This window comes from Erythrolamprus reginae, chromosome Z (genome assembly GCF_031021105.1).
Source record: "Erythrolamprus reginae isolate rEryReg1 chromosome Z, rEryReg1.hap1, whole genome shotgun sequence".
NCBI lineage: Eukaryota > Metazoa > Chordata > Lepidosauria > Squamata > Dipsadidae > Erythrolamprus > Erythrolamprus reginae.
This window is the reverse complement of record NC_091963.1, coordinates 61,803,498-61,821,334: the sequence shown is the minus strand read 5'-3', so window position 1 is coordinate 61,821,334 and position 17,837 is coordinate 61,803,498. Positions and strand designations below refer to the sequence as shown.

The 17,837-nt window shown below is 45.5% G+C and overlaps 1 protein-coding gene across 5 annotated transcripts in view; it reads left to right on the top strand.

Annotated features, from left to right (window-relative positions):
- The window catches only part of BLVRA (biliverdin reductase A), a 43,613-nt gene extending 33,323 nt beyond the window's left edge, over positions 1-10,290 (top strand). For all 5 annotated transcript variants that reach the window (XM_070729532.1, XM_070729536.1, XM_070729534.1 and 2 more), the window contains one exon: positions 9,375-10,290. In XM_070729532.1, coding sequence (XP_070585633.1) covers positions 9,375-9,630 — 256 coding nt within the window. In that variant the 3' untranslated portion in view covers positions 9,631-10,290. The remainder of the gene's footprint in view (positions 1-9,374) is intronic.
- Positions 10,291-17,837: the final 7,547 nt, after the last annotated feature.

The following is a 17,837-nucleotide window of genomic DNA, read 5'->3' as shown; positions in this document are numbered from 1 at the left end:
TGGCATTTCACCTTCCCTCCCAGGCAAAAAGAAGCCACGCTGCTGCTCCAGTCGCCCGGTCCTCTCCTGCCTCCCGCGCCAATGTTCCCCACTGCGTCGGGGGCCGCCAGCCCCGAATCAGACGCACCCTCGCCCCTACCACTGCCGCCGCGCCCACTGCCCGCCCCATCCTCGCTGGAGGTCTAGCCGGAGCCGGAGCCAGGTCCGCTCGGCCGCGCCTCCTCGCCCGCCGCCCAGCCGCCCAGGATGCTGACCTGCTACCTCGCGGCGCGCCCGCCGCCAGCCCAATCCTGCGCCTCCTGCTTTCCCCCCCAGCCAAAAATACAAAGGCGGTCTGCCGCTCCCGCGGAACAATGGGAAGCTGAAGCCGCCGACGGTTTCAGCCTCCCTTTGCTCCACGCTGCTCCGCCCTGCCTGTCATCCTGGCTCAAGCGGGTGTTTTTGGCTGGGGGGGGAGCAGGAGGACCTTCCTGACTCCCTCCCCCCAGCACTTCACCCAGGACAACAGGCAGGGCGAAGCAGCGTGGGGCAAAGGGAGGCTCAAGCCTCCTTCGGTGGTGGCGGCCGGCTTCCGGGTTTCTGAGTTTTGGGCTTGCACGCATTAATTGCTTTTCCATTGATTCCTATGGGAAACAATGTTTCGTCTTACGAACTTTTCACCTTACGAACCTCCTCCCGTCACCAATTAAGTTCGTATCTTGAGGTACCACTGTATTAACTCAATATTAAGTCAAGGACTAAATGTCCTGAAGCACAAATGGAAGAGCATAGAATAAATCAAATAGAACAAAAGTGGAAAATTTAAGAAACAGATCATATAATACCAAGGAAAATATCAAGAATCAAGAATCTGACTAATGGGGGGGAAATACTACAATAATAGTTTCCATAATGAAAGATCAATTTTATTCAAAAACAAAATTATTTCTAATGACTTGTAGCAAAATGATCTGGCCTTAGTTTCAGAATCCATTAGAGTTTGGCTGCTAATAAAGTCAAATTAATGAATGTATACATGAATTAATCTTTTGAAGTCGGGTTTCATCTGAAGTTCAATTTTATAGATACATTTTTATTAATTTATTAAAAGAAAATAGAAATAAAAATAATAATAATAATAAGGGGAAAGTACGGCAGGATAAGAAAAGAGAAAGTGTAGGGTAGAAAGGGGAAAGGAAAAAAAGCATTGACTTCTGACACTTTAACACAGTAGAATAAGGTAATAACAAACAACCTAGTAGAATATTAATATATATTAGCCAAATCTAATTGTCAAAACCCAGAATTAAGTCCAGAAGCAGTTTCCAAGTAAAAACAAAATTAGAATAGAATAGATTATATTAGGATAGGATAGGATAGAATTCTTTATTGGTCAAGTGTGATTGGACACACAAAGAATTTGTCTTGGTGCATATACTCTCAGTGTACATAAAAGAAAAGATACTTTTGTCAAGAATTATGAGTACAAAATCAGCTTTTGCAAACAGTCATTCATTGTTGGAATTAAAGTATTTCATTTTTGTCAATAGTGAATTCTTGCTACTGTCAGCATATGTTCATCAAAGTTCCATTTTTTCCCAAGTTCTTTGTTGATTAAGCCTAACGGAAAAGTCTCGAGTTTTATCTTTATACCGTATTCACTTTAAGAATCTTCTGTATTAAGATAGGAATCTTACTTCAATATTTATTTGCTTTGTTGCAGGTCTACCATAGATAGTATAAAGTTCCTTTTTTATATTTATATTTCCAGTATACATCTGAAGTAGCCTTATCTGGTGTTAAATACCAATGGCATATCATATATAAAAAATTATTTTATCTGAAATTCATTATAAAAAACCAAGAGCTGTTAGATCTAAACTTTAAAATCTTGCACTGGAACTTTGCCAGTTGCGACTTGACTTAATTATGTAATAATTCTGCAAATCTAAAGAGGGGTGGGAAAGACAGTAAAGACTAGCAGGCATGGATTTTGTATCGATCGTGATGATTTCAGGCTTCCAGTTCAAACAGAAAACTCAAATAATAAAAATGAGCTATTTAGTCACTTTCCATGAAAGATAAGCAATACTAACATGTGCTGCTAAGAGATGGGAAAAAAGTATCTGTTACAAGTATCTGTACATACCGATATTGGGAATTGCCATGTATGTTATTGTAGTTTGCATTTGTTACAGTTGTAATATCTCTTTAAGGACTTTGGCTGGCTAGCCATAAGAGAGAGACAGCACTTTCTCCTGTTAATGACACTGGATAGCTCATTCACCTTTTTGTCTTTTATTTTGAGGGGGAGTATTTTTCTGCTTCTTGCTTGCTATGTGCGGCTTGTTGATTATTTTTGCTTTGTGCTTGTAGATATGTAAATAATACTTGTTTAGTATACTAAGTCTGTGTTGTTACTGGCTGTACCACACATCCACACTCTTTCTTAATCTCTGCTCAGCATATGTCGAAGGTCTCATAGCCTAGCTGCACCAAGATATACCTACAGTATCAACACTGAAAAAAAAGCAGGGTGTTGAATATTGCACGATTATTGGCCAGCTTATCTGTATTTTTTGGGCTGGCCATATCCAGAGGATCCCTCCTTTCTCCCACCTCCTGGCCTGCAAAAGTCTCCACCTCTTTGAGTGGCACCTCTCCCAATCCGGTCGGGCCAGAAGAGAAGCCAAACAAGGAGGGAACTCATCTTCTCTCCTCCTCATGCCTCCCTCTCTGCATCGAGAACTGGGCTGCTTTTCTCTCTCTCTCTTTTATTTCTCTCTCTCTCTCTTTCTCTCCCTCCTTCCCTCCTGGCTTGGTGAGTCCAAAGATTTCCTCCCTCTGGATGGGCTCCCGGTTTTCCCTTTTCACTTTGGCTGGCACTGCTGCTTCGAGCATCAAAGGAGGCGAGATTTGCAAAAATCAAAGTTCCCTGTCCTCCCCCGCCCATTCCTGCTTCAGTTTGGAAAGTGAGCAGGGGGTGCCTTGATCCCTTTTAGAAGACAAGAACGAGCCCGATGGGGCGCTGGGAACACACAATCCAAAAAGGAGAAAAAAGGAGAAAAGTTGCTCCAGAAATCCTTTTTTTGTGCATAGATAGGTAGATACATAGATGGATAGATATATAGATAGACAGACATATAGGTGATGGATGGATGGATGGATGGATGGATGGATGGATGGATGGATGGATGGATGGGCTGGGAGGAGGCTCACAGAGAAAATTGTGCCATAGCTTGCATGACTTTTTTTTTTAAAGCACAATTATTTGCTTGTTTGGGCGAAAACTGGGGAAGGGGAGAGAAGAGGAAAGCATCCGATCTCATTGGATTACTGTCTTACTTTTCTGCCAAACAGACCCCCATTCTTCCTCCTCACCCCCTCTTTTCTTTCTTTCCTTCCCCCTCAAAGCAGATGCATCCAATCAATAGAATTCGAAAGCAGGCCCATTACAAAAGGGAAAGGAGAAAGCTAGAGTGAGCGGGAGGCGTTCGCTTTGCAAAGCTTTCCAGGTTCCCAGATCGAAAAAGTCCATAGGGGTCCCCAACAATCTTTTGGGCTTTTGTTCTTTTTGGCACCCACCAGCCGACTCCTGGCCTGCTGCTGGGCTTTGGCCAGGGATAAATCTTTGTCCCTCCAAAATTCTTGGCCCATCTTTAAACAGTACGAACAAAGTTAGCCAAAGAAGAACCGTTTTTTAAGAAGTCACCCAGTCACCGTGAAATGGTAGCAATGAAATCACTCCGAAACGCTGCGGGTTTAAAATAGGTTGCGGGACCTGTTTTAAACAAGATAGATTTTAACAGGATAGATAGATAGCTCCCACCTGGGTTTCCTGAGGGCCAGCCCCCTGCCAGCCAGCGCACTTTGACAACACGCTCACTCAGGGGGGGAGCAGCTCCGGGAAAGATGGGAAACCCCCCCATCCATACACCCATCCCTCGAGGGAAACCTGAGGCTGCGAAGCTGTGTGAGGCAGGCACAGGAAGCAGCTTCTGAGGAGAAGCTTCCTTTCCCCCCCTGACGAGGGGGAAGAAAGAAAGTAAGGAACCCGCGTTCGCCTGTCCCTCAGCCGCTCTCTCCTCAGGCAAAGCCTCCGGGGGCATCCATGGGGCGGCAGAGCCCAGCAGCCCTATCTTGGGGCTCTTGAGAGGCACTGCCCCAGCCTGGAGAAAAAGGTGGCAGTGGCGCCTCTCAGGACAAATTTGGCGTTGGGGCGGGAGGAGAGGGGAGGGGCTGGCTCGGCTCATTGCAAAGTAGAGGCAATCAGCCCCCCACCTCTCTCACTCTCTCTCATACACACACATACACACAAGCTTCCCCCCTCTCTCTTTCCATTCCTCTCTTTCTCCCCATTTCTTCCCCCCCCTCTCCACCTCTCTCTTGATCTCCTTCTCCTCAGTGTGTGTATGGCAGATGGAGAAGCCACACAGGGTCACTGGGGCTGACCAGGATCAGGCGGAAGGAGGCGAAGCGGCGGCCAGATTAGGACTGGCTGCTGCTTCTTTGGCCAGGGAGCTCCAGAGGAGGAGGAGGAATGGGGGCATCTTGCCCAGCCACTGGAAAGCAAAGGGAAAATCCCAGGCACTTCAGTCCAGAGGTGGGAAATCCTGGCAAGCAAATGGGATATCCTGGCAGTGGCAGTCACAAGGCAGGGATTCCCTGTGGCAGTAAGAGAGCCCATGCACATTAAGATAGCCCACGCCGAGTAAAAGAGTCCACGCACTTGGGCTCAGGTTTGTAAGATGAAAATGGTTCTTAAGACGAGGCAAACAAATCTTAAACCCCAGGTTCATATCACAAAAAGTTTGTATGAAGGGGCGTTATATATATGTAAGTGATGTAAAGTGTAAAATAGAAGAATTATATAAGAGGAGTAAATTTAATGACTTGTAAATGAAAAAATTAAAAATAGCTTTGATCATTGTGCATAAAATAGGTGTGATATTTGATAATGATTATGATTATTTTATTATTATTATAATATATAGATTAGGGAAATATATAGATTAGGAAAGATTATGGCATTGCATCTAGCAGTGAAAATAATTAGAATAGGGAAGATTATTGCACTGATATGACAGTGACACACAGATTAGGACAGATCATTACGCTGGGATTGGCAGCGGGGTTTATAGATTAGGGAAGATTATCACACTAAGAACGGCAGTGGAAAATATTTAGATTAGGGTTTTTTAATGGAAGATACATTTGCATAAAATAATGAAATAATAATGATTTATATTTATTTTGATCTATTAAAGTAGAAATGATATACTGATATAATGAAAGAAGTGAAATAAATGAATTGAGTAGGAAATGTACCGTATTTTCCGGCATATAAGACGACTGGGCGTATAAGACGACCCCCTAACTTTTCCAGTTAAAATATAGAATTTGAGATATACTCGCCGTATAAGACTACCCCTCTTCTGTACATCATAGACCTGACTGAGTCTAGGTCTATGATGTACTTGCATTGAGAAAAAAATCATTTCTGAACATGATAACACAATATTTTAATTACTAATGATGAAGATCTTATTGTTAAAATTATGAATGAATTATTTAGAGAGAGAGAGCCAAGTGGGAGCACTCTTCTGTCTATCTCTCCATATGTCTCTGTCTATCTGTCTTGTCTGCCTCTCATATTTCTCCTCACCACAATTAAGTTTATTATTATAACTCATCATAATTTGTCAACACAAAAAGGTGAACCTGGCTATTTTTCTTTCTCCTACCATCTATTCTGCAGGTATCTTTCAGTCTAACATGCAGCATGCTGACACCTATGTGAGAATCTATTATGGAATGAGAATCTGTATGTGATATCATGATATGGCAATCCAAACAGCCCATCCATTTTTTCCTCTTACCGCACTTTCTGTCTTTATCCTCTTGCAATGTCACTTAAACAGATTTTAACTTGTCGGGTTTAATTAGTGACCCTGCCAATTTTCAGTACTGTGCAGTGTGCTATGATACAGAGCAGGGTGAATAATATGACCTCAGCTTTTAAAGTTATTTTAAAATGTTGCCTAAGAAATATGGAAAGATGATTCTTTTTGGAGGAAAAGTACATTTTCAATGGTTAAACATAAGAACAAATACAAACAGGCAGAAATAAATGCATCCAGTTTAACATTCAATTTTGCAACCACTAATAATGTTGGTCAAGTAGGTACAAAAATACCTGGGGAAATTATCAAAGTCTGGGAAATGGGTCCCTTGTCAGTTAAAAGGAGTGCTGATTTACCACCTGCTAGAGCAGTGATTTTCAACCTTTTTTGAGCCGCGGCACATTTTTTACATTTACAAAATCCTGGAGCACACCACCAACCAAAATTACACAAATCTAATAAATAAATACATACACACACACACACACACACACACACACACACACACACACATAACCCCCTCATATATACAATCCCATGTAACATCCCCTTATAAATACAGTCAATCATCAATCATCCCTCCTCAAATTTATACCACTGTCTCATTTCTGGGTTCTTCTCCTGTCTTTCCCCCTTTTCTCTCTCATGTTTCTCATTTCTCTCTCTTCCTCCCTTTTTCCCTCATTCCTTCTCCCTCTCACTTCTCCTCTTTTTCCATCCCTGTCTCCCTCCCCCCCTTACGTGTGTGTGTGTATGTGTATATATACACACTCGAAATTTCCAAAACCAGTTGAGGGCTGGGGTTTTTTTCTCTTTTATTCTTTTCAAACACAGGTGTGGGCTGGGGGGGGGTGTTTCTTATTATTTGGGTGCTTTTTACCATATGCTTCAAGAATCACCTCTCTCCCTCTCTCTTGTTCTCTCTTATTTTCTTTCTGAGGCTCCTCCCACAACGGTGGCTACAGCGGCGCTGGCGATCCGGCCGCTAGCCGCTCCGAGCGTTGTGGGAACGCCCACCCCTCTCACAGTCCGGTCCCGGGCTGACAGTAAAGGGGCTGCTTCCCATCCTCCTTCTCAGAAGGTTTCCTTCTGAGCAAGCTGGCAGGAGGATGGGAAGCAGCCCCTTTACTGTCAGCCCGGGACCGGACTGTGAGAGGGGTGGGCGTTCCCACACCGCTCGGAGCGGCTAGCGGCCGCATCGCCAGTGCCGTTGCAGCCACCGCTAATGTAAAGGGGCTGCTTCCCGGCGGCAGGAACTGTGGGGGGTAGCCGGCGTACGCTCCGGCTAATGAGCCCTTGCCGCAGCTATCCGCCGCTTCTTTCTTCTCCGCCTCGTCTCCGCTACTCCCGCCGCCGCCTTTGCTCTCCCCGCCGGGCAAGAGGCAAAGGCGGCGGCGGGAGTAGCGGAGGCAAGGCGGAGAAGAAAGAAGCGGCAGATAGCTGCGGCAAGGGCTCGTTATGCCGGCTACCCCCCGCAGTTCCTGCCGCCGGGAGTGGCGTTCCACCCCAGCAAAGCCGGCGGCGGGAGCGGCGGCGTCCAGCCCTCTAGCCGGCGCCTCGCCAGCTATCCGCCAGATTCGAGTGCCGCCGCCTCAGGCGGCAGCGACAGCAGCAACAGCAGCGCTTCGATGAAGCCGGCGAGGGAGCTCCGGAATCGGTTGGCGCTCACCCGACGCCTTGTTTTTTTACTTCCCCCTTTGGTTTCTCTTCACAGGCGGGAGTTCGGGAGGCAAGGGAGCGCTCGAGGAGACAGCGTCTTGCGGCATCGCCTCCCGTCGAGTTTACGACGAAGGGACGCTCAGCAACTTCTTTTTCCTTTCGGCGCCATAGCCACCCGCAGTCCCCGGAGCCGGCAGGTTGAGGCAAAGGGCTGCGTTTCCCTTTCCTCCCTCCCTCCTGCCCCCGTCCTGAATGGAAGCCCCGCTCGGCCAAGCAGCCCGGGATCTCCGCCGCTTGCAAACCGGGCAGGCGGAGCGGACCCGCGCTCACTTTCGGCTCTGGGGACTGCGGATGGCTATGGCGCCGAAAGGAAAAAGAAGTTGCTGAGCGATGCCGCAAGACGCTGTCTCCTCGAAGCGCTCCCTTGCCTCCCGAACTCCCGCCTGTGAAGAGAAACCAAAAGGGGAAATAAAAAAACAAGGCGTCGGGCGAGCGCCAACCGATTCCGGAGCTCCCTCGCCGGCTTCATCAACGCGCTGCTGTTGCTGCTGTCGCTGCCGCCTGAGGCGGCGGCACTCGAATCTGGCGTGGTGGAAAATCTTTGCCTGCCTCCAGATTTTCCACCACGCCAGATTCGAGTGCCGCCGCCTCAGGCGGCAGCGACAGCAGCAACAGCAGCGCTTTTTCCTTTCGGCGCCATAGCCACCCGCAGTCCCCGGAGCCGAAAGTGAGCGCGGGTCCGCTCCCCCCCCCCCCCTCAATCCCGCTCCCGGCCTCCTCCCGCCCGCGGCTGTGGAATGGGCGCAGTATCCGGCCTATAAGACGACCCCCCACTTTGGAAAAGATTTTCAGGGGTTAAAAAGTCGTCTTATACGCCGGAAAATACGGTATTTTAAAATTTCTAACAACAACCCTTCCTCCTATGTATAGATTAAGATATGACATGAATAGTGTTTTTTCTTTTCCTTTTCTTTTCCGCTCTTCTTTTTTCTTTCCTTTTTTCTTCTATTATTTATTTATTTATTTTTCTTTCCTTCTTGGGCTTTTAAGGAGACGTAAATTTGGATATTTTCTATTGTTAAGGGCAGTTATGATAAAATGAGGGTTTTTCCAAATGAAAGTAGGAATTTGTTTTCTAAGAACTCTAGAAAGGGACTGAAGCACGATGGCAGTTAGGAAAAATAGCAAATAGCCAAGAGCAATTTAGATAGCTATAGGACTTTAAATATAAATGAAAGCAAAGGACATTATCTAAAATCCAAATGATAGTATTTGGAAAGGAGTTAGCACAAGATGAATGATATATACCAGAAATAATTGGATCAATAATTAGGAAAATTTGAATAATTTGACTAAGAATTTGGTTTTGATATTGTATTGTATTATATTTTAATTTGAGATGTGTAAATTGGAATCTCTGTAAGGTGTGAAAAATAAAAATAAAAATTATATTCCCCCCCCCCCCCCCCCAAAAAGTTAGTTGATGCAAGGATAGTCAAACAAAGCACACCACTATGCATAAACCAATGAAACATAGCAATTCTGTATATTCAAACAGGAAAAATGACAAACCAAGCAAGGAATGTGTACTACTAGATGGAGAGGGAGAGGGCGTGGTCATCCACCTCAGTGCTACTGCATACTGTAATGTATTGAAAAAGTTTCTTTGGGGAAATAATAAAAATTTAAACCTAAAAAAAAAAGATGGTAATTATTTACATAAAGTTCAAAAGCTTAATATTCACAATTTCACCATTTTTGTGATCTCTTTGAAACAAATCTTTAGAAAGTTTGATTTTATTGTTTTTTAAAAGTCTTTCTGCTTTAACTAAGGCCTCTGACTTGGATTGAAGAAAGGGCTCCAGGGATGAAACGAGATAAGAAGATCAACTTCTGTTTCAAAAGTGGGTGCTTGGAACGTCTTCCTGAGGCTCCACATTCACCAGTTGGCCTTTTCATGCAAGACCTGATTATCTTTGCCCAAAAACTTTTGGGACAGATCCCCAAAGAAGAACTGACAGCTGAGAAAAGGCGGATTCTGCTGTGTCTCAGTCTTGCTGAAGAGATTCAAGTGCATTGTGAACAATAATCAAAATTCTATTCTTGAAAGGGTGTGAAACTACAGGATTCACCATTTTAAACTGTTTTTTGTGCTCCCTTTTTAAAATGTTCATCATCTAATGTACCAGCTTCTCTATTCTATTAAGCAATATTTTTGTAACAAAACTAGGTTGAATTTAATCTGCAATGGGGGGGGGGGGGGATATAGATGCTGTCTTGCCTTACTGCAAAGCAACTTTCTAATCAAAAACTAATAAACAGAGGTGCGACATTAATTACTGTACTAAACAGGTTTAAAACTTTTTTTGGCCTTTGTTCATTCTAAGTTGCTCTTTAACCTCAGTTGTGCAAAACATTGAAAATAGTGCCCTTTATGTTCATCTCTAATGTTTAGCTCAATATTACAACTTAGCTTTCGCAGGATAAAAAACTACTGAAAGAATAGTGAGTAAAGAAAAATTTCTGGATAGGAAGGTGGAGTTTCTTTGTTGTTGTTGCATTATTGTTGGATTTGATTTAGCAGCTCTTTATATACCATACTGGTCTGTTTTAAACATAATGTTGTGTGAATTATGAATTAATCAAAAACCATTATTTAAAAAAATTATCATAGTATAATACATGATCAACCAATTGAACTTTACCTTGAGAATCCAAAATCCCTATAAATAAAGACTCATAATTACAATCCATTTTTAGAGTGAATTTATTTATGAAATGATGGTGTTTGCTTCAGGTTTGACATTGTGCAAAAAAAAAAAATAGAGATTTCCCTTATACTAATAATTGAGATGTCCACATGTTGATAAAGCCACTTTTATTCCTGCAATTAATTCTGCCTGAGTTTGAGACATATCACATTTTTATAAGGAATTAAGGAATTAATAGCCATGTCACTAAAAGAAATAGGCATATTCAGACAGAAACTCACCCAAGAAGAAAGATACCTCACCATACAGATCTTAATGGCAGCTAGAATCTCATACGCTCAAACATGGAAGCCGGAAAAAATCCCTTCAATTTTAACGACTATCACTAAAATTATGGAATGTGCGGAGATGGACAAAATTACTATGGAAATCCAAAGTAAAAAAGATTCAGATTTCTACAAGATATGGGAGAAATGGTATCAATGGATTGCAGCAAAAAAATACGTATCCATTATTTCTTAAAAATAATAAATTCACCTCCCTTTCTACCATTCTAAATTAAACTACTAATTACTAACATAAGACCAAATACCGACTATAACTAATCTGACCTTGAAGACAGACTCTTGCAACATATTCTTTTTAGCTATTCTCTAACTATTTTGAAACAACAATTAAACTATACTGTTACAATATAAGCATGTACCACTGACTCAACTCTTTATTACTTATCATATACACCCACTACTCTATTATATCACTTTGTCGCATATCCTGAAAATGTCTGTGACTGCAGATTATCCCCACCCCTCCCTTCATCCCCCCAACCTCCTTCTACTTACATCCCCTTTCTACTTCTTTTTTTATCTCTCCCCTTTCTCCTAATTCTTCTCTTTCCCTTTGTTTTTTATACATGTATTCTATGTTGTGGTTGGCTCTGGGCCAGCTTCTGCTCCAAGGACTGTAGGGGTGGATGTGGGTGAATCCTCCCAATGTCAGAGGCCAGTTTTGCTTCCGACTGCTCCGACAGTGAAGCATTTGTAGAAGATAGTGAAAGTGAAATGGGATCCTCAGAAGAGGTAATTGCAGGCAGCCCATTAGATAGTCGCCCCGTGAGTGATTCATCATCATCATCATCATCATCATCACTAGATTCAGATGAGGAGACATTCATTGATGTGTGCACACGCAGGGCAATGTCAAGGAAAGAGCAACTGCATAAATACTGCAGGAAATAAGGGAGAGCACCTGTGGCTGGAGTAATTAGGCTAATGGGGCTGCTGTTAAATTGTCAGCATTCTTGCCTCTGGGCATGGAAGTTTATCCGTTCGATGAAGGAGAGAAGTGTACTTTGAATCAGGATTCTACTACCCTGTTTCCCCGATAGTAAGACACCCCCGATTGTAAGACGTATCGGGGGTTTCAGGGGGGTTCGGCTAATATAAGCCATACCCCGAAAGTAAGACATATGTCTTACTTTCGGGGAAACACGGGGGTATTGCCGGGGGGAGCCCGATGATGTCGCTTTCAAGCTCCCCGCGCACCCCTCGCCTTCGCCTCGCCGCAGTGCCACCGCCTCTTCCCTGGCTTGGCAAAGCGAAGGACGGCGCTGGTCCGAAGCGAGCCGAGCGGGCGGCGGCTTGCAGCAAAGGCGCTCGTCCCAGCAACCGAGTCCTGCCGAGGCTCGGCTGCAAGCGGCCAGCGAGGCCGACCGGCTCCGAGGTGAGCGGCCGGAGCTGCGCCCTCCTTCGCCCGCCTCCTTTCCGGCAGGCAGGTGGGGCTGCCCAACTGCGCAGAGCAGCTCCTCCCCTCCAGACACAAGCTTCCCCGACACGCGTCTGCGGCTCCACGTGTGCACGCCGCTTGGAGCCCTGAGGTTGAACTTGGAAAAGGGCTCACAAGGCTCCTGTCCCGCGGCTGCCCTTCTGGACTCTGGGGAGATGCCTTCAGGAACGCAACCCTTTCAATTTTTTTCCAATGTAAGACATACCCCGAAAGTAAGACGTAGTGGGGCTTTTGGGGGTAAAAAGAAAGTAAGACACTGTCTTACTTTCAGGGAAACACGGTAGGACTATTTGAACTGTTTCCAGGATGTTTTGGACTACATAGTTAAGCTTGGGACTTGAGAACTCTTGAAGAAGGGTGGCTATGACGTCTTTACAGCTTCCTTTTATCTGCTTTGTGTTTGTTTATTGTTTTTCACAGCATTCAAGGCTGTTGCTTTGAAGGTGAGCACTTTGAGTGACTAAAAGTGTGTTTGGCTCGTTGTCAGTGAACCAGCTAGCATCTGAGAAATAAATCCCAAACCACTGCTGTGTGAACACAGAAAAGTTCCATTTATTGTCAGAGCCATGCCTGGATTCTTGCTGTGAAATACCAACAGTGGAATTCACTTCCGTAATTATTTAGGTTAAAGTTCATTACCATAACCCCACACCCACAAGTGAATCACATGTACCAATTCAGGGAAGGGAATGCTGGCTTCTTCCTTGTTCAGTCAATCTAGGGCCCTGCACAAAGAATGTGCCATGGTGCCAATCTCTCTCACTCCTCCCATATCCCTATTGCTGTTACTGTGTCAGGTGGCCTGACAGGCGGCCCCCCTTCCCCAAACCCTCACCTCCTGGAACAATAGAGTAAAGCATCAGGGCAGTACCGCTTCCAAAACATTCTACCTCCTCCCTCCGGGAACCCTTGGCTTATTTGGGTAATTCTCATATAACTGCCTGACTAACCTATCAGCCTTGACATCCTGACTCTTTACCCAGGTAGCCTCTGATAGAGGGTACCCCTTCCAATGAATTAGGTACTGTAGATTTCCTCTAAAAATGCGAGAATCCAAAAACTTTTCCACTTCATAGTAGGATTCCCCCTGGGTCACAACAGGAGAAGAGGGTGGCTGTGCGTGTGGCCTAACGTTGGACCCGATCACCGGCTTAAGCAGGCTGCGGTGAAATACAAGGTGGATCCTCCCTAGGATTCTAGGCAACGCAAGCTGCACCGTGATTGGGTTGATTACTTTCACAATTGAGAAAGGGCCCAGGAATTTTGGACCTAGCTTTTTGCTAGGCAACCTCAACCAAATGTACTTGGTAGATAGGAAAACTTTATCTCCCACTCTAAAAGGGGGTTGGGGAGATCGGTGTTTATCTGCTTGCTTCTTGTAGGCTTATGCTGCCACCACCAGTGCCTTCTTGGTGTCCTCCCATCCTCTCTTCAGTTTCTCCATCCACTCTGACAACGTGATGGACGAAGGAGTTTTTGTAGGTAGTTCCGGCATGGGAACGAAATCCCGACCACTGGTAACCTGTAAAGGAGTTAGTCCCGTGCTACTGTGTACAGAATTGTTGTAATCTATTTCTGCGAAAATCAACAATTCCACCCAATCGTTCTGTTGGTAACTCACATAACATCTAAGGTATTGTTTCACTAGGGCGTTAGCTCTCTCTACTGCTCCATTTGTGGTAGGGTGGAACGCAGAACTAAGTCCTTGGCTGGAACCAATGTTGTGAATAAATTATCCAGAATCTGGCAGTGAATTGAACCCCCCAATCTGATATGATCCTGCAGGGGACTCCATGCAACCTATAAATGTGTTTTAGGAATAACTTCGCCAAGTGTCTGGCAGTAGGTAGCCCCGAGCAAGCGATGAAATGGACTTGTTTGGAGAATTACAGTCCATATAACAGTATTTCCCTTGCTCTCAGGGAGTTCCACTATGAAGTTCATCGCTATTTCTTCCCAGGGCCTAGTAGGGCTGGCTACTTGCTGCAGTAATCCAGGGAGCCTTCCAGGCCTATGCTTTCTGGTGGCACAGGTGGCACAACTTTTCACATAATCTTCGATTTCTGCTCTCATTCTGGGCCACCAGAATTGTCTCCACGCCAGGTGCAATGTTTTCAGGAACCTGAAGTGGCCCCCTAATCTAGAGTGATGACTCCATTGGAGAATATCTAATCGCAAGCGGGCAGGCACATACAGTTTGGTTGCCTTCCAAGCCAACCCTTACCTCAGTGTTAGGATATTTTTGTGGTTGTTGAACCACGGGTCAGTGGGCAAAGCTGATTTCAATTTTTTCTCTCACTCCCATTTTCCTGGTGCAGGCTATCTCCTGGGTTGGTCTCAGGTGAGGACAGGTGCAGCTTTCTCTTCACTTTCAGGAGAGGGGGAGAGACATGGGATGATTGGATGTACTTCTTCCTCTCTCTTACTATTGTACTGTGGTTTTAGCATCAGCCATGTAATTCTTCCCAGCTGGGATATGTTTCAGTGTAAAATTGAAACGTCTGAAATATTGGGCCCATCGTACTTGCTTAGGAGAGAGCCTTTGAGGGGTCTTTAATGCTTCGAGGGTTTTGTGGTCAGTCCATACTTCAAAAGGAATAGCTCCGCCTTCTAGGAATTGCCTCCATGTCCCCAGCGCTTCACATACAGCATATGCTTCCTTCTCCCAAGTGGCCCACCTCCTCTCGGTGGGGGTTAGCTTCTTGGAAAGGTATGCACAAGGCAGTAACTGTCCTTTTCCATTGTCTTGTAATAACACTGCAGCTATTGCCACGTCACTGGCGTCTGACTGGATCACAAACTTCCGTTCAGGGTCAGGATGTTGCAGTATTGGCTGCTTTGCAAAAAGTCTTTTGAGCCTTTCAAAAGCCTTTTGGCATTCCATTGTCCACCTGATTAGCTGTAATGGCCTGGGTTTAGTAGGGACTGATTCTGTCTTTAGTAGTTTGGTTAGGGGCAAGGCAACCTCAGCAAAAGCTGGAATGAATTGCCGGTAGAAATTTGCAAAGCCTAAGAAACTCTGTAGTTGTTTGCGTGTGCTGGGAGCTTGCCAATCTAACCCAGCTTTTACTTTGGCGGGGTCCATTTCGATGCCTTCGCTAGATATGCAGTATCCCAAGTAGTCTACTGATGTTTGGTGAAATTCACATTTGGAAAGTTTTACATAGAGCTTAGCAGCCAATAGTTTCTTCAACACTTGCCTCACCAACTTGACGTGGTCAGTGATATTCTGGCTGTAGATAAGAAAGTCATCTAAGTACACGAGAACTCCTTTGTAGAGGTGGTCATGTAGAACTTCATTTATGTATTGCATGAATACAGCAGGGGCTCCTTTTAGGCCAAATGGCATCACCCGAAATTGGAATCGCTAATGGGCAATTGAAAGCAGTTTTCCACTCATCCCCTTCCTTTATCTGGATGCGATAAATTGCCTCCCTTAAGTCCAGCTTGGTAAAATACTTCCCCTTGGCTAGATGATTACGCAAATCCTTCATGAGGGGGAGAGGATACGTGTTCTGCACGCACACACAGTTCAGGTTTTGGTAATCAACTACAAGATGAATCCCTCCATCCTTCTCCTTGAAGAGGACTGGGGCTGCTGTCCTGGATTTTGCAGGCTTTTAAGTTGGTGTCGATGTAATTTCTCAGCTCTCCCAATTCTTCGGGTGACATTGCATACATTCTAGGTTTTGGGAGAGTGGCCCCTGGTTCAAATTCTATAGTGCAGTCAGTAGGTCTGTGTGGGGGCAGAACACTGAACACTTTTCCCAAGTTTCTGTACTCCAAAGGCACCCTCTGGAGATCTGGAAGCGTTCCTTCTTTCAATGCAGCCGCTGCCCAGGACCCATCTGGCTCCTCCCAGGGAGGGGGTTTTCTCCTATCAGTATCTGGAACAGGGTTGAAACCCAACAAAAGGAAAAGTTTGCAATATCCACCCTCCCAGCGGATGGTGGAGGCCCATTTGTCCAGCCAGGCCAAACCCAATATGATTGCATCTGACATTTTGGGGGCGATTATGAATCTCAAGAGTTCATGATGTTGGCCTATCTGCAGCTCCACTAATCCAGTCAGGAGTGTGGCACTCCACCCACAAGAGACGTCCACCTGTTGGAACCGGATGGGCTTTGCCAAAGGCCTAGTCCGGATTTTTTACTTCTCCACTATGGCTTTACTGATAAGACACCTCAAGCACCCTGTCTCTATCAGAGACCGTATTTCTTCCTCCTCCCCCATGGTCATCACCCTAATCCTTGCTTTAATGAGTAAATGGGCTCATTCACCATTGAGTCGTCTTCTTCGCCAGGCTCCTCATCCCAATCAGGGCTGGTCTCTGGAGGAATAGGGTCTTCACTCTCAATAAGGCCCTCAGGAGCCCACAAATCTGTTGTTTGAAAGGCCCAGTGTCCCTGCAGGGAGTCTTCTTCAGATCCCCTTTCTTCTACTTGGCATAGCTCAGGGTTAGGGGAGAGAGGGGCATCAAGCAGTCGGTCCCCTGAGCAAGGAGGCCTCCGCTGGCAAGGGGGAAAACAACGTCTCAAAAAACTATTTGGTGCATGAGGGGGAGGAGGAGGTTCCTTCTCAGCAGGAATTAGTTCACCCAAAGTGACCACATTGGCGTACCAATCTTGAATGGTCCAGTTTCCTCCCCATACCTCTCGCAAGCCTCTCTCAATTCTGGGTCAAGGGCACTTTTGAACATATGGATCAATTGGGTTTCTGGCCACCCCCTCAAGTTGCATGCAAGTTTCTGGAATGCAGCCACAAAACCCTTCACAGGTTTGCCTGATTGCTCTTAAATGGGAAATCTGGAAATTTTCCTCTGGCTGTGTTTCTACCCTTTTCCACTGGGTGGCCCCTTTATATTGCAATTCAGAAAGCAGTTCAGGCCAGCCCCATTTCCGCATTCCAATCTTGGCTTTGCACTGCACCTGGCTTATTGTATTTTGAGACGTAGCCAAACGAGTGGGGTGGGAGGGTTGAGAATTCTTTACAGGGAAACTCTCTTTGTGCAGTCGGAACCCTCTTCTCCGTCTTAATACACTTAGAGGATGGGATGGTTTAGCGTGGAAAGCTGCATTATTTGCTGCTTCAGTGTAAAAAGGTAACTTTGGGACCCCATAACCTTACTGGGATTTGAACCTGTGGGGCAGCAGCTTTATCTTCTAGAGTCTAGACTAGTGTTGGCAAACCTATGGCATGGGTACCACACATGGCACACAGAGCCATATCTGCTGACACTCGAGCAGTTGCCCTAGCTCAGCTCCAACATGCATGTGTGTGCCAGCCAGCTAATTTTTGGCTTGCACAGAGGCTCTGGGAGGGTGTTTTTTTACTTCCAGAGAGCCTCCACAGTGGAAGGAGGACATTTTTACCTTCCCCCGGCTCCAGGGAAGCCTTTGGAGCCTGGGGAGGATGAAACACAAGCTTACTGGGGCCACCAGTAAGGGAAACAGGCCATTTCTAGCCTCCAGAGGGACTTGGGGGGACAGGGAAGCTGTTTTTGCCCTCCCTAGGCATTGAATTATGGGTATGGGCACTCACGCATGCGCAATAGCATGTGCCCATGCTTTTTTGGCACCTGAGGTAAAAAAGGTTCACCACTACTGCTCTATAGCATAGGATCCCATTGAGATTTAAGAAGATTTAAGAAGCCTGCTACTTTTTCTCAGCGTTCAGCATCAGGTGCTTTTCTCCCTCATCACTCCCTTCCTGATTCTTCTGAGTCTGCCAGCAAGAGTCATTCTGAAAAGACTGAGTCTGGTTGGTGCAGGCCCTTTTATCCTAGGCCTGGGCTCCACCT